This window comes from Sarcophilus harrisii, chromosome 2 (genome assembly GCF_902635505.1).
Source record: "Sarcophilus harrisii chromosome 2, mSarHar1.11, whole genome shotgun sequence".
Classification (NCBI taxonomy): Eukaryota; Metazoa; Chordata; class Mammalia; order Dasyuromorphia; family Dasyuridae; genus Sarcophilus; species Sarcophilus harrisii.
Genome location: NC_045427.1, coordinates 653,849,585 through 653,862,438, shown reverse-complemented (window position 1 = coordinate 653,862,438; position 12,854 = coordinate 653,849,585). Strand labels below are relative to the sequence as shown.

The 12,854-nt window shown below is 45.9% G+C and overlaps 1 protein-coding gene across 1 annotated transcript in view; it reads left to right on the top strand.

Moving 5' to 3' along the window:
- Window positions 1-12,854, top strand: part of ADAM12 (ADAM metallopeptidase domain 12) — a 307,991-nt gene that overhangs the window by 207,176 nt on the left and 87,961 nt on the right. The window contains exons 6-8 of the mRNA XM_031957016.1: window positions 974-1,160; window positions 10,531-10,596; window positions 11,200-11,271. Coding sequence (XP_031812876.1) covers window positions 974-1,160; window positions 10,531-10,596; window positions 11,200-11,271 — 325 coding nt within the window. The remainder of the gene's footprint in view (window positions 1-973; window positions 1,161-10,530; window positions 10,597-11,199; window positions 11,272-12,854) is intronic.

Sequence of the window (12,854 nt, the reverse complement as noted above, 5' to 3'; positions counted from 1 at the left end):
CCTTCCACAGCATCTCCATGTCCCCAGCCTGTGTAAGTCTTGTCCATGTCTTCCATATCACGTCTTCCATAAAAGGCAGGAAGAGCGCTGTCTATGGAGTCCAAAGTCTTGGATTCAAATCTTATCTCTGATATTTATCACCTCTGTGAACTTGAGCAAATTAGTTTACTCTCTAGACCTTAGTGACTTCAGAAAAAAAGGGACCTCTTACAGATCTACAGATCTACAGATCTACAGCCGTGACTCTGTGACCTACCATGGCAGACTGGAAGCCATGGATCGTTGGACAGTGCCCTCCCCAAATTACCTTATATTTCCTGTGTAACTCCTTGTATATGCACATGATGTCTTCCCTGGCTAGACTATGATTTCCTGGAGGTCAAGAGGGATTTCATTTGATTTCTCTCACCAGTGCCTAGCAGAATCCCTTGAACACAGTCGATATTGTTGCTTGTTGATTGATAGATTGATTGATCACCTTGGGGGGAGGCTGGGAGAGAATTTCCTTACCTGACCTTCTCTAGTCAAGAAATCCTCTTTCCAAAGGGGTCCCAAGGCTGTCTCCTGTCATGTTTCTGGCCTCCCAAAGGCACATCTCCATCTCCTTTGGCTCCCTAAAAGCAGCTTTCCTGTGCTTCCTTAGACACTGGAAGGATGCCACTGTAGATAGAGCATGGAACCATGGTTTGGCCTAGGTTTGGGGGGCCTGCATTGCTCATCTGTTAAAGCCCCTTTAAATGCCTCCACATGGTATCTCAGGGGCTACGTTGGCGTGCAGTGCTGTGACCAAGCGCAGGAGACTAGGACGATGCCCACCGAAGCATTGGGTATCGAGGGAATTGGCGAAGCAGATCAGCCCAAGTAACGTGTACCCTCTTTTGACAGAATCTGAAAGCATAAAAGCCTGTGCTCACTTTCACCCTGAGTCACAGCTACTGGTGCAGCCCCCCATTAACTGGGTCTTTTTCAACAGGGGACTTATTGTGCTGGGAAGCCAAGCCTACACCTTAGAGCCAATGGAGAATACTACAGGTCAACACAAGTTCCAGTCAGCAGAGACTCTGAAAACAGCCTGGGGGGCGTGTGGACAGCAGCATCTCAACATCTCGGGCAGGACCATGGAGAGCGCATCGTGGTCCCCTCACGTGTTTACAAGGAGGGTAGGAGGAAAATCCATTTCTTTTTCCTGGAGGGGTGGGGGAATCAGGTGGTCACTCCTCAGTTCAATCATTTCAAGGATCATTTCTGCACAAGGATGGTGCAGGGGATAAAGCCCTGGAGTCAGGAGGACCAGAGTTCCAATAGGACGCTTACCACTTCCTAGCTGTGTGACTCTGGACAAATCACTTAACTCCAGTTCCTTGGGGGGCAAAAAAGAAAAGAATAATTTCTGAAGTATCTACTCCAGTACGTGGGGGACCCAGTAGGGACAAAGGCCAAGGGAACAAAAAGAAATCGGCCCTGGGGGAGTCTTATGTTTTACTGCTTTGCATTTCATGGGCTCACAGTATCCAAAATGCAGCTAAACTGTGCAGTTGCCTTGCAAGGCTGTAGCTATATGATGTTACACACCCAGTTTCCTTCTTTCCTTTACTACTTCTTTCCATAGAAGGTGCTTTCGAGGGCAGAGGCTGCTTCCTGGCCGTTCTTCTATCCCCAGATGCTTCACATAATAAATATTTGTTGATGGATTGATTGACCTTCTTTTCAGGACACAAGGGCACAGATCTGCCCTGTGCCAGCCTATAATGGCTAGATTACTAGAAGAGACCGCTCTTATGTATAGATCAGCCCTAGCCGGTCACTACTCAAAAGGGTCTGGAGCTGTCCAAGGTCAGGCTGAGCATCCCTGATCCCAGCACATTGAGTGAAGGAAACAGTTTATTGGGACATTTGATATCATGGAAGAGAAGCACATTCTATGTAAACAGGCCCCTGATTTGTTCACTTTGTTTTGTATTAGTCCCTGAGTCCCAGGATCTAAATGATACATGGTGAAAAACTTGCAGAAAGCTACAGAAGTCCTCCGCATCCTTAAGAATTCATCCTAAGGGACCTCTCTCTGGAAGCCCAGCCCTTAAAAGTCCAAGCTATAGAGAAGAAAGCAAAGGCTTCTCACCTACATAGTCAGAAAAAGCAGAATCTGAGTCAGTGAGGAAGCTCTAGCTGCAGGTAAACGAGCAAAAGTCAGCATCCGTCTGCTGAGAGGTGGAAGATGGGATTGAAAGAAGAGTCCAGAGTCATTGTGGACCCTCAGTCATCTGCTTCCTCCTTCTCAGGAGTCAACAGGGGCTAGATTTTGCGTTGGTTACAGACACTTGATCACTTGGAATATTTATTTCTCATTGTGATGGAGGTGGTGTGATATTGTGGAAGATTTCCCCGACCATCTTTCACCTCCGAGCATTTGCACAGGCCATGTTCCTCCTGCCAGGAGGCTGTTCTTCCTTACTGCTCCACTCTGGCCAAGTCACTTAACCCCTCCCATCTGCTTCCTCACCAGAAAATGACAGGTTTGGACTAACCCTAGATCTATGAATATCCAGGCTAGGATTCGAACTTGGGTCCTCTAACTCCAAACCAGCCCCCTTTTCATGGCAGCTGTTTAGATCTGAAACCAACCAAATCTTTTAATTCCCTTGTGCTTCTACAAAGATCTGAATGTGAATGTTGACTCTGTAAAGAGGTCAAGCCATTCTTCAAGTCCCACCAGGTCTTAATTCCCTCAAGTATAAAATGAGAGAATGCCCTCCTGCTCCAAAACTCCCAATGGAACTCCAGTGTAGACAACACTGAACTAGTCTGCAGTTCCAATAAAACATCTCGATGGATCCACAGCACAGGCCAGCCATCTTTGGATTTTTATAATTAATTCTACTTATGGCTCTCAGTCTGCAAGAAGGAGGGTCATCCCAGGGATTTTTCCTAAATCATTTTGATTTACATAAAGATTAGAAGTACTTAATGGTGACATTATTTTGCTAACAACATATATTGAAATTTAAATGAAGCTTTAAATTGAAATGAGGAAATACACATGCAGTTTTACTGAGCTCTCAATATTTTACTGGAAGACAATATCAGTCGGGATTGGTTTTATGGAAGAGAAAATGCACTTGACATCTTTCTAATGAAACTGTGTTCAGAGGAATGGCTTCCAAATCAATCTTGGGACGCATGGGTGAAGATTCTCTACAGGATCATTTCAGACGGTCATTCGCCCAACTGAGTTTATGATCCCGGCCATGTTTTTCAGACCTTTGACCTCATCTCCATTGGCTTTTCCTCCCCCAAAGCAGGTCACACTCCCCCCTTGTTTTCATGAGTTGCTGAGGCTCCCTGCAAAATATCACAGAGAAGCCAGCCTGCTGGACACGAGTGTTTCCAAACCTAGCTAGATTTGGACTCTTAGAAAACACTTCAATCTTTCTCCCTTGACAAGACCTGGATGATACTGGATTCTGAAGGGAGACTCTGGGAACCCAAGGCCACCTGCCCAAATGATGATGCCTCAAAGGATGGCATTGTGAAAATACAGAAGTCACCCACCAGCTCATATCAGACATGGAAATAGAGCTGGAGCTTGTAAGATCTAAAAGCATTGGTGGTAGGGCAAATACTACCAGCTCCCCATCTGGCCATGTGCATTATGGGTGGGATCTCCTTATCTGGATAAATCTCCACATCAGCTTCGTGGACTTCCTGGCTGATAAGCCCATCAGCTCTCATTCCCTAGGGTCCATGAATCCTGATGTCTGAGGTAGCCTTTGCCCAGAGACCCAAAGACAGTCAGAGCTTTCCCCTTCACCACCTGGGGCTCTCCTTCCAGTCTCACTTCTTCTCCCAGTCACTCACCTGCTTTGGGCCGATTAACCCTCCCCACCCCTTTGCTGCCCTTTCCCCTGTCATGTGGGTTATATATAGGAATCCAAGCTAATTTTCATATTAGCCTAAGCTAACTATAATTAAGAAAACAAATCTCCTGTTGCAAAAATACCCCATGATGCCTTCCAAAGACAAATATAAATTACTGTGGGATTATGCATTGTTTGGGGGATTATTTGCTCTCTCCATAATCAAGTCTCTGCCAGTTCCAAAATCATTTGGACTTCTGGGTGCAACAGAACAGGAAATTAGAATCGGCCCAAATGCTGGGACCCTGCGCTGAACTCATCTTCTTGTTATAAGACCAGAAGACTTCGTTCCGGCAAGACCTTCGAAGCCATCTTTCCTTTTACAGATAACTGGGAAACTGAGTCCCGGCAAAGGAAAATGACCTGCCCAAAATGACATGTTGAACAGGAGAGCAAAGATCGGCCCTCGGGTCTTGTGGTGTCGGATCCAGGCTTTTCCCACCACATTGCGGCTTCTTGCCACTAGTGGTGTTTCATGGATAGTGATGGGGGTGATATTTTTGTGGTTATGCAAACCTTTCCAAAAAAAAAATGGATGCTTTTGTTACTGCTGAAGTTTTAGTGGGATCTAGAACAGAGGAGAATAACCAAGAAATCCATTGACCAAGAACCATTGCCATTGTCAGCTCAGACCAGAAGCCTTTGGGAAGTGAGTTTCGTGGGCTTCCTTTCATTGGTCTTCCCAAAGAGGCAACTTGTGGCGAGAGCCAGCCTTCACCCAAATTCAGATCCCATCTCTGAGGTGCACTAATACATGGCTGGGGGCAAACCCTGCATCTCCGTTCTCTAGAGATTGAAGGGAAGGTGTGACCTGCACCAATACAGGGTCTTTCCTCCCCTGGGAAGTTCTGTATACCAGTGATGTCACTGACCTACTTTCTATTCCTAATCAAGAATAATGTGCTTTGATAAATGTAGAAAAATATATAGAAAAATTGCACGTGTTTAGCATATATTGGATAACTTGCTGTCTGGGGGTGAGGAGAAGGAAGGCAGAAAAGTCTGAAATACAAGGTTTTGCAAGGGTCAGTGGTGAAAACTATCAATGTATATGTTTCAAAAATATCAAGCTATTTTCTTTAAACATAAAGATATTCCCAGAAACAGAAAAAGAATAATGACCTTGGATTTCATAAACTGGGCATTTAGTAGCAAGAATTCAGGGTCAGTCAGTTTGTTCTTAATCAAAATATGAGCTTTTACTGCAGCAGATAAATCCCTGGTCCTCATTAAAGAAATGTAAACTAACCCTTGATTTATGAATTTGCTAATTATTCTTCCGGTCTGTGGGAACTAATTGTCCTCTGCTTTCTAATTGTAATATCTGATTTTTCGCCTGCCTTGCCAGACCGGGCTTCCTGGCCAAGAGGGCCTAATGGTTCTCTCCAATGGCCACGTCTTAGTCAGTTAGAAGAGCTGGTCTCTAAGGGCCTCCCCAGTTCCAGCTCTCTGACCCTGTGCTGCAAAGATCTGGGTGCAAATGCTGACTCTGGGACTGGGCTAAGGCACTCTTCAAGCCTCAGTTTCCTCATCTGTGAATTTGGGATCAATTGATAAGCATTGATTAAGTATCACCAAAGTTCCCATAACTGTGCTCATTGCTGGCAATAAAAAGGCAAAACCAAGCTCCCCCAGGAGCAAATAACTTCCTGGGGTTAGGGGCACAAGAAACCAGGAAAGGAGCTGAGTTTGACTCTCTACTCTTTGTCCTGTCTGGGGAACTGAGAGCCCTTCAGAGTACCCCCCAAATACCCACATGCTCCTTAGAGCACCCCTAAAACCCATATACTCCTCTGAGCACCCCAAAATCCACATGTTCCTAAGAGAACCCCTAAAACCCATATGCTCCTCAGAGTACCCCAAAACCCATATGCTCCTTAGAGTACCCCTAAAAACCCATACGCTCCTTAGAGCACCCCTAAAAAACCCACCTGCTCCTTAGAGCACCCTAAAAACCCACACGCTCCTCAGAGTACCCTAAAAATCTACCTGCTCCTCAGAACACCCCCAACGTTCCTCAGAGCACCCACAAGCCTAAAGCCCAAGGACTTAATCCAGCTATATCTGATTTTTCTCTCATGAACACTGAAGTCATAGGAGCAGAGAACCATAGATCTCCCTTGAGTGAGCTTAAAGGGACCCCCAAAGCAATAGAATAATTATTATTATAGTAGAAATACTAATGGCAGCATTCAAAGAGCACTGGGTTTACAAAGCACTTTGCAGATGTGATCTCCGGTGCTCCCAATTCTAGCAGGTAAATTCTTTTATTATTCCCATTTTCCTGATGGAGAAACTGAGGCAAACATATTAAGGGACTTGCCCGGTCTCACAGTTAGTGCATGCTTGAGATCACATTTGAACTCAATTTTTCCTGGCTCTGGGCCTGGTTCTTCATGCTCGGCACTACCAAGCTGCTTCCATCTTCCAACCCAACTGTCCCATTTTACAGATGAGAAAAGTGTGGCCCAGAAGACTTATTTACTGACTAATCCCTCTTCCCCATGACAGTCTTGGGATACAGGAACACGTCTACCTTTTCCCTCCTGAGTCTGCAGTTCCCCAAGTCCTCCAAAAAGTTCTTAAAGCATGAAAAAAAGCTCTCCAGCCTGTGGGTCATTCTCCCCTCCTCACTCTCCTGCTTATCCACCTTCCAGAAGTGACCACAGGGCCTCTGTGGTGTTCTGGCCAGAGAAGGGGGCAATGGGGCCTTCACCCCCTCCTCTATCCCTGCACTTTGGAAACAATAGGGTCATCACCCCCCTGTTTATCCCCACATGTCAGGGACAATAGGGTCATCACCTCTTCCTCTATTTCTGAATATCAGAATGGGAATGGGGCCATCAGCCCCTCCTCTATCCCCACACATAGGGGGCAATGGGCCCATCAGCCCCTTGGCTGTCCCTGCCCATTAGGCCTCTCTACGGGCAGAGGGTTTGGGCTCATTTCTGCTCCTCAGCCTCAAAATAAGATTTTTTCCATCAAACCTTCAGTTGGAAGACTTTCTGGTGTGTGTCTGTGTGTGAGTGTGAGTGTGTGTGTGTGTTTTGAGTGTGTGTGTGTGAGAGTGGGTGTGTGAGTGGTGTGTGAGTGTGTGTGAGTGTGTATGAATGTGAGTGTGAATGTATGTGAGTGTGTGTGTGAGTGAGTGAGTGAGTGAGTGTGAGTGTAGGTGAGTGAGTGAGTGTGTGTGTGAGTGTGTATGAATGTGAGTGTGTGTGAGTGAGTGTGAGTGTGTGTGTGAGTGAGTGAGTGAGTGAGTATGTGAGTGTATGTGAGTGTGTATGTGTGTGTGAGTGTGTGTGAGTGAGTGTGAGTGTGTGTGTGAGTGAGTGTGAGTGTGTGTGGGGGTGAGTGTGTGGGTGAGTGTGTGTTATTGTTTGAATTCTGGCCCGCATCAGCAGATAACAAGCTTGATTGAGTTTAACTGCACGGCCCAGATGTTTGGGGGCGCAGACACAACTGAAATCACCGTCTCTGGACAGCTGGGGGAGAGGAGCCCTCAGCCCTCATCAGCTCCCCCTGATTCCCAGCTTTTAGTGATTATGTGGTTGGGCGTTTCTCCCAAGCTCGCAATTCCGTGAATTCATAACAAAATTCAGGCCTTTCTGAAAACTGCAGAGCAAGAAGATGATGTTCATCGCTGGCTTGTTCTGAGAACGGCCGCTCCGGGTCCCGCTGGCCAGGGCCGGGGGGGGGGGGGGGTCAGAAAAACAAGAGGGCTTTTAATCAGGAGGTTTCTGGTGTAACTTTCGACACAGTTTCTAGGCTTCAGTGATCGGCCTGTGTGTCAGAAAATCTGCTGATTTTAGCGCTGGAATCCTCCGATAATCTCCACAGACTCGTGAGCTCATGATCGGGTTGTCTCTCCAACTGTGCAGATTGCGGCCCGTGCTCTCTTTCCTGTCCTGTGGCTCTAGCCCCTCACACTCATTTGCACTAGAGGCTTCTCTCAGGGTTCTGGAGGCTTTCAAGCTCACACCATTTCAAGGTTATCGAGGTATTTTCGAGGTGTTTTCAAGAGAAGTCCCATAAAACCCTCCTCTGGTGCCTCCCTGCGCCGTGGGGGGAGCCGACCCCTGCAGGGCCACGCCCGGTCTTCGGGAGCCAGACCTAGGTGGTCAAATGCTGAGCCCGGCGACCACCTCCGTGTCTGTCCTTCAGGTGCCAGGTTAGCTGGCAAGTGCCCACAACAGGCTTGAACTTCAGCCAAGGCCGGGGTCAGGGCGTGGAGCCGCCGGGCACTGGGAGTCTCAGGTCCTTGAAAATTAAAATTAGCATCCCATCCTTTTACGTGTGGTTGTTTTTAATCCCCTTGTGTGGTTATGTGAAGATGGGCTGGTCACATGGTGAGAATAAGGGATGAACACGCAGGCAAACTGTCGGGTCCCAGGAGAGCTGAGGGACGTCTCATCCATCGTTTTATCCACCGTGTTTATGGAAGTAGGTGGCAAAGGTTTCAGAGGAAAGAATAAAGTACAATATGTGGCAACACGTTATTGGGCAACAAAAATTACAACGTGAAAAGCACCTGAGGAGATGCTAGGCAGACTACAATTATGGTTACCTGGAAATGGTTACCTGCAGATGGTTACCTGGAGATGGTTACCTGCAGATGGTTACCTGTATGGTTACAGGGAGAGCAGCCCTGCCAGGCTCAGCGCCGAGGTTTAAGTCTCCCGGTCGGAATCAGGCCTGTTTTTCCTGATTTTAGCACAAACGCCTTCGTAAGTTGACAAGAAAGCCCTGAGAACAGTCGAAGGCCCCCTCGGTCCCTTAACACACATGAGGCGGCCCAGCCGAGTCGCCACCTGCACCGTGTGGAGCCAGTGGAGTTTCGCTTGGTCTCATTGGCTCAGGAGTGAGGGGCTGGCTCCCAGTGGGCCCCACCTGGGGACGACGAGTCTGCTGTCAGGGACTGGGGAGGGCAAGAACCGGGCTGGCCTCCGAGGGGTCACTTTGTTCTTTGGCTCTGTGACCACCTGCCAAGTCAGAAGGGAGTCGCCACCTGCCCTGGTGGAAGAGCCGCCCACGCCTCTGGTACCCGGATCCCGGAAGGACAAGAAGCATCCTTTGCTCGCCTGCCCCTGGCTGCAGATTTCCTTCTAGGAAGCTCAGACTCATGAGTCAGCACATGTGGGCAAACGGGAGGAGCACGCCCAGGACAAGCCGTTTCTTCAAAAGTCTGTTTGGAAGATCCCGCACTAGTGGGAATTGTTATTTTTTAGCAACAACAATCAGCAAGGTTTCCCTTGGGGCTCCGTGATGGGAACTCTGGTCACAATCTCGACTCGGTCCTCTGTCTTCCTTTTGTCTCAGAGAGTCGCTGTTACACTGGGCCAGTTTTCAACGGGAAACTCTGCTTCAAGTCACAACCCCCAAGTCCTGGGTCTGAGATCCCACATGGAGCGGGACCCACATTTCCTTCCCAGGATTCAGTTACTGGACCCATGCTCTGTTTGGGGCTTTCAGAGGGTATTTTGAGACCACCCTCCGAGAGTAGCTTTCCTTTATCCTCCTGGACTCACCTTTGGGATTCCTTAAGGAGGCAGAGTCTTGGATTTTGGGCAAATCCTCGATTCAGACATTCCAGTGAGCATTTATTAAGCTCTTACTGGGTGATGGGCACTGACTGGGTTCTGGTGATGTAAAGAAAAAAATGAGAGTCTCAAGAAGTTTGGATCAATCCATCAAACAATTAATTAACAGTTTAGCACCTTTGTGTTCTAGGCACAAAGACAAATTAGTCCCTGCCCTCAAAGAGTTTCCTTTCTACTGGTTTCTACTAAGTCCCCAGGGCAGTCAGCTTGTTCCTTGGCTCCCTGAGCTTGATCTCACCCTAACGCCAGTGTGTTCACTTTTACTTCTTACCCATGTGCTCTGCCCAGCTAGGTAGTACCCTGGATAGAGTACTGACCCTGGAGTTAGGAGGACCTGAATTCAAATGCAGCCACAGATGTGTGACCTTGATCATGTCACTTAACTCTATTGGCCTCAGTTTCCCCAAAAGGAGTTGTGAAGAATTGGACATTATACAGTATATACTCCCATTGCCATGATGATGATGATGATGATGATGATGAAGATGACTAGCTTTTACACAGCAGGTCTGCAAAGCACTTGACACATTTTATTTTCTTTGCTTCTCCCAACAACACCATAAGGGAGGTGCTTATTATTATTCCCATTTTACAGTTGAGGAAACTGAACTAAAAAGTCTAAGTAACTTGCCCAGGATCGTACAGCAAATTCGAAGCCATGTCCTCCCGACTCCAGGTTTGGTGCTCACTGCTCATTGTGGGAAAGCCGTCCTAAGCAGAAGCCCTCATGATGCTATAACATCCTCAGATAAGAAGGGGCGGCTCCCCAACCCAGAAGAGGATTTGAGAAAGTTTCCTTCCATGGACAATGTAGCAATGGGGAGGGGGATTCTTGGATGTACATATTTGTTCTAAGGATTTGGCTTTCCTTTAATTTTTTGCAGTGGGACACAGAGAGGAGATAGAGGGAAAAAAAACAGATTTTTTGGTTCATTAAAAAAAACAACCACCACAAAATCAATAACTAAAAGGAGGGAGTTAATTTTTTTAATTTAATTTGTTTTACTTTTTGGCAGCGCAAACGGGAGACATTAAAGACAGCAAAGTATGTGGAGCTTGTGATCGTGGCGGACAATCGCGAGGTAAGTTCATGGCCAAAGTTCCATGGGGACGTTAGAGAAGATCTGGGGCACGTGTTTGCTTTAGGTTATTTCATTCTCTCCCAACAGTTGAAAGGCATTAACAACAACACAACAAACATTCGTCTCGACAGTAGCACCAAGGACAGCAGGGAAATTTCTTCAATGATCTCTCTTTGGGTTCCATTATTTAAGAAAAATGACTTGGAAGTTGATAGCTGATGCAAACTTAATTCTCATTGCATTCTATGAACAAGTTAATTCTAAAGAAGTAGGGGGCAAGGGTAGCTAGATGGTACAGTGGGTAGAGCACTAGCCCTGAAGTCAGGAGGACCTGAGTTCAAATCTGGATCTAGCAGTGTGACCCTGGGCAAGTCACTTAACCCAAAAAAAAAAATTAAAAAAATTAAAAAAAGAAGTAGAGGAAAAAATAAAGAAGTAGGGAAAGGCGCTTCCTACAGTAACATAGAGACCTCCCCACTCCTCAATTTCCTAAGTGATTCCTGTCTGTGCCGTCCTCTGAATCCATGTTCATGACTCCCGAATCCGAAAGAACACGGTTTGATTATTCAGATTGCTAACATTGACTTTGCTCTTTAAATTCAGTTTCAGAGGCAAGGAAAAGATGTGGAGAAAGTTAAGCAGCGTTTAATAGAGATTGCCAATCATGTGGATAAGGTGAGTCCTTAATATAATTAGCTCTTGGAGATTATATAAATGTTTGAGGATGAGCTTGAGCTGATTCAGGGCTTTGCCCATCATTAACAAGATGAGAATTTTGCTTCCTTATTCCAAAATCTGTAACCCTGACGAGTGAAGACTTCAGAAGGGACCAAAGTCATTCTGCTGCCCTAGGAGGATGCAAGACCCCTTTAGTCCATTATTTTAATTTAATTATTTTAATACATTATCTAATATATAATATAACATAATATATATTATATATAATATATTATATAATATAATAATTTTAATACATACCCATTGACCCATCAATAGCAGGAACTGTTGGGTGGCCAGCCCCTTCCAAAAAGTCCTTTTCATCACAGTGGAAACGTGACAAAGTAGGAAGAGGACTGGATCTGGAGTTAGGGGAACATGCAGTATTTGGGGGCTTTCAATTAGAAAACTATGGTCTAACTTCATTTAAACACTTTCCATCTACTGATCTTCCATTTCAAAATGCCCTGCAGGGTGGAACGAGACAGTCCTTTAGAGAATTTACAACTTGTCCACCAGAAAATTGAAAAAGAATAGAACCTGCTGGAAGCTCAAAGCTGGTTCCCGGGTACACGTTAGCTATTTTAGGCAAAGTAGCTCTTACACCGAGCAAAATAAGCAATGAGCAAACCGATTTGTTGGTACTTTAATGGGAATAAAAAGAAAAATAGTCAATAGATAGTTGTGAGAATTTTTAAAAAATTATCTGTAATTACCTTAGGAGTCAAGGAATAAAAGATGTATCATTTTATGTCCTCATTAATGTTAACATGGGAATCTTGGGTAAAGCCTGAAACTAATCTCCTGGTCAGATAAGACAGAAGCAGACAGGGCTGCATCCTGAACTAGGCCCAGCTGCTAATCTGCATCTGCTCCTAGAAGCAAGGAATGGCAGAGAGGGAGAGAGAGGGACACGTTTTCTGAAAAGGTGGTGGGAAGGAGGGTGCCAGGCTGAACTTTGGAGCCACACATTCCTCCTCAATTCAAACCAATCAAAGCCTCAAGAATTCTGGCCTTCAGATAAGACGGAATAGGCCTGGGAAGTAAACTCCGAGTTAGATAAGGCCGTGATGGATGATCTCTCTTACCTAGGGGCTTTATTTTAAAAACATTGTTCTTAATTGTGTCCAACATAGGCTTATACAAGAGAAATCGCAAGTGGAGATTGATTAGCAGTTTGTGATGCTTTAGAATTCACCTTTTCTATGAATGTCACAGGACACAGTGGCTACAGTGCTGACTGTGGAAGCAGAGGGAAATAGGTCTGAACATGACTCTGATTTTGATTAGCTTCTGGCCCTTATTAGCAGGTCACAATTTCCCTGGGCTTGAAGAACTTTCCTAGATCTTCTATGTGTCATTGATGGACTTTATCTTCTCATATGCTTTTTTTTTATTATAGCTTTTTATTGACGAAGCGTATGCCTGGGTAATTTTTCAGCATTGACCCTTGCAAAACTTCTGTTCCAACTTTTCCCTTCCTTCCCCTCATCCCCTCCCCCAGATGGCAGGGAGTCCCATACATGTTAAATATGTTATAG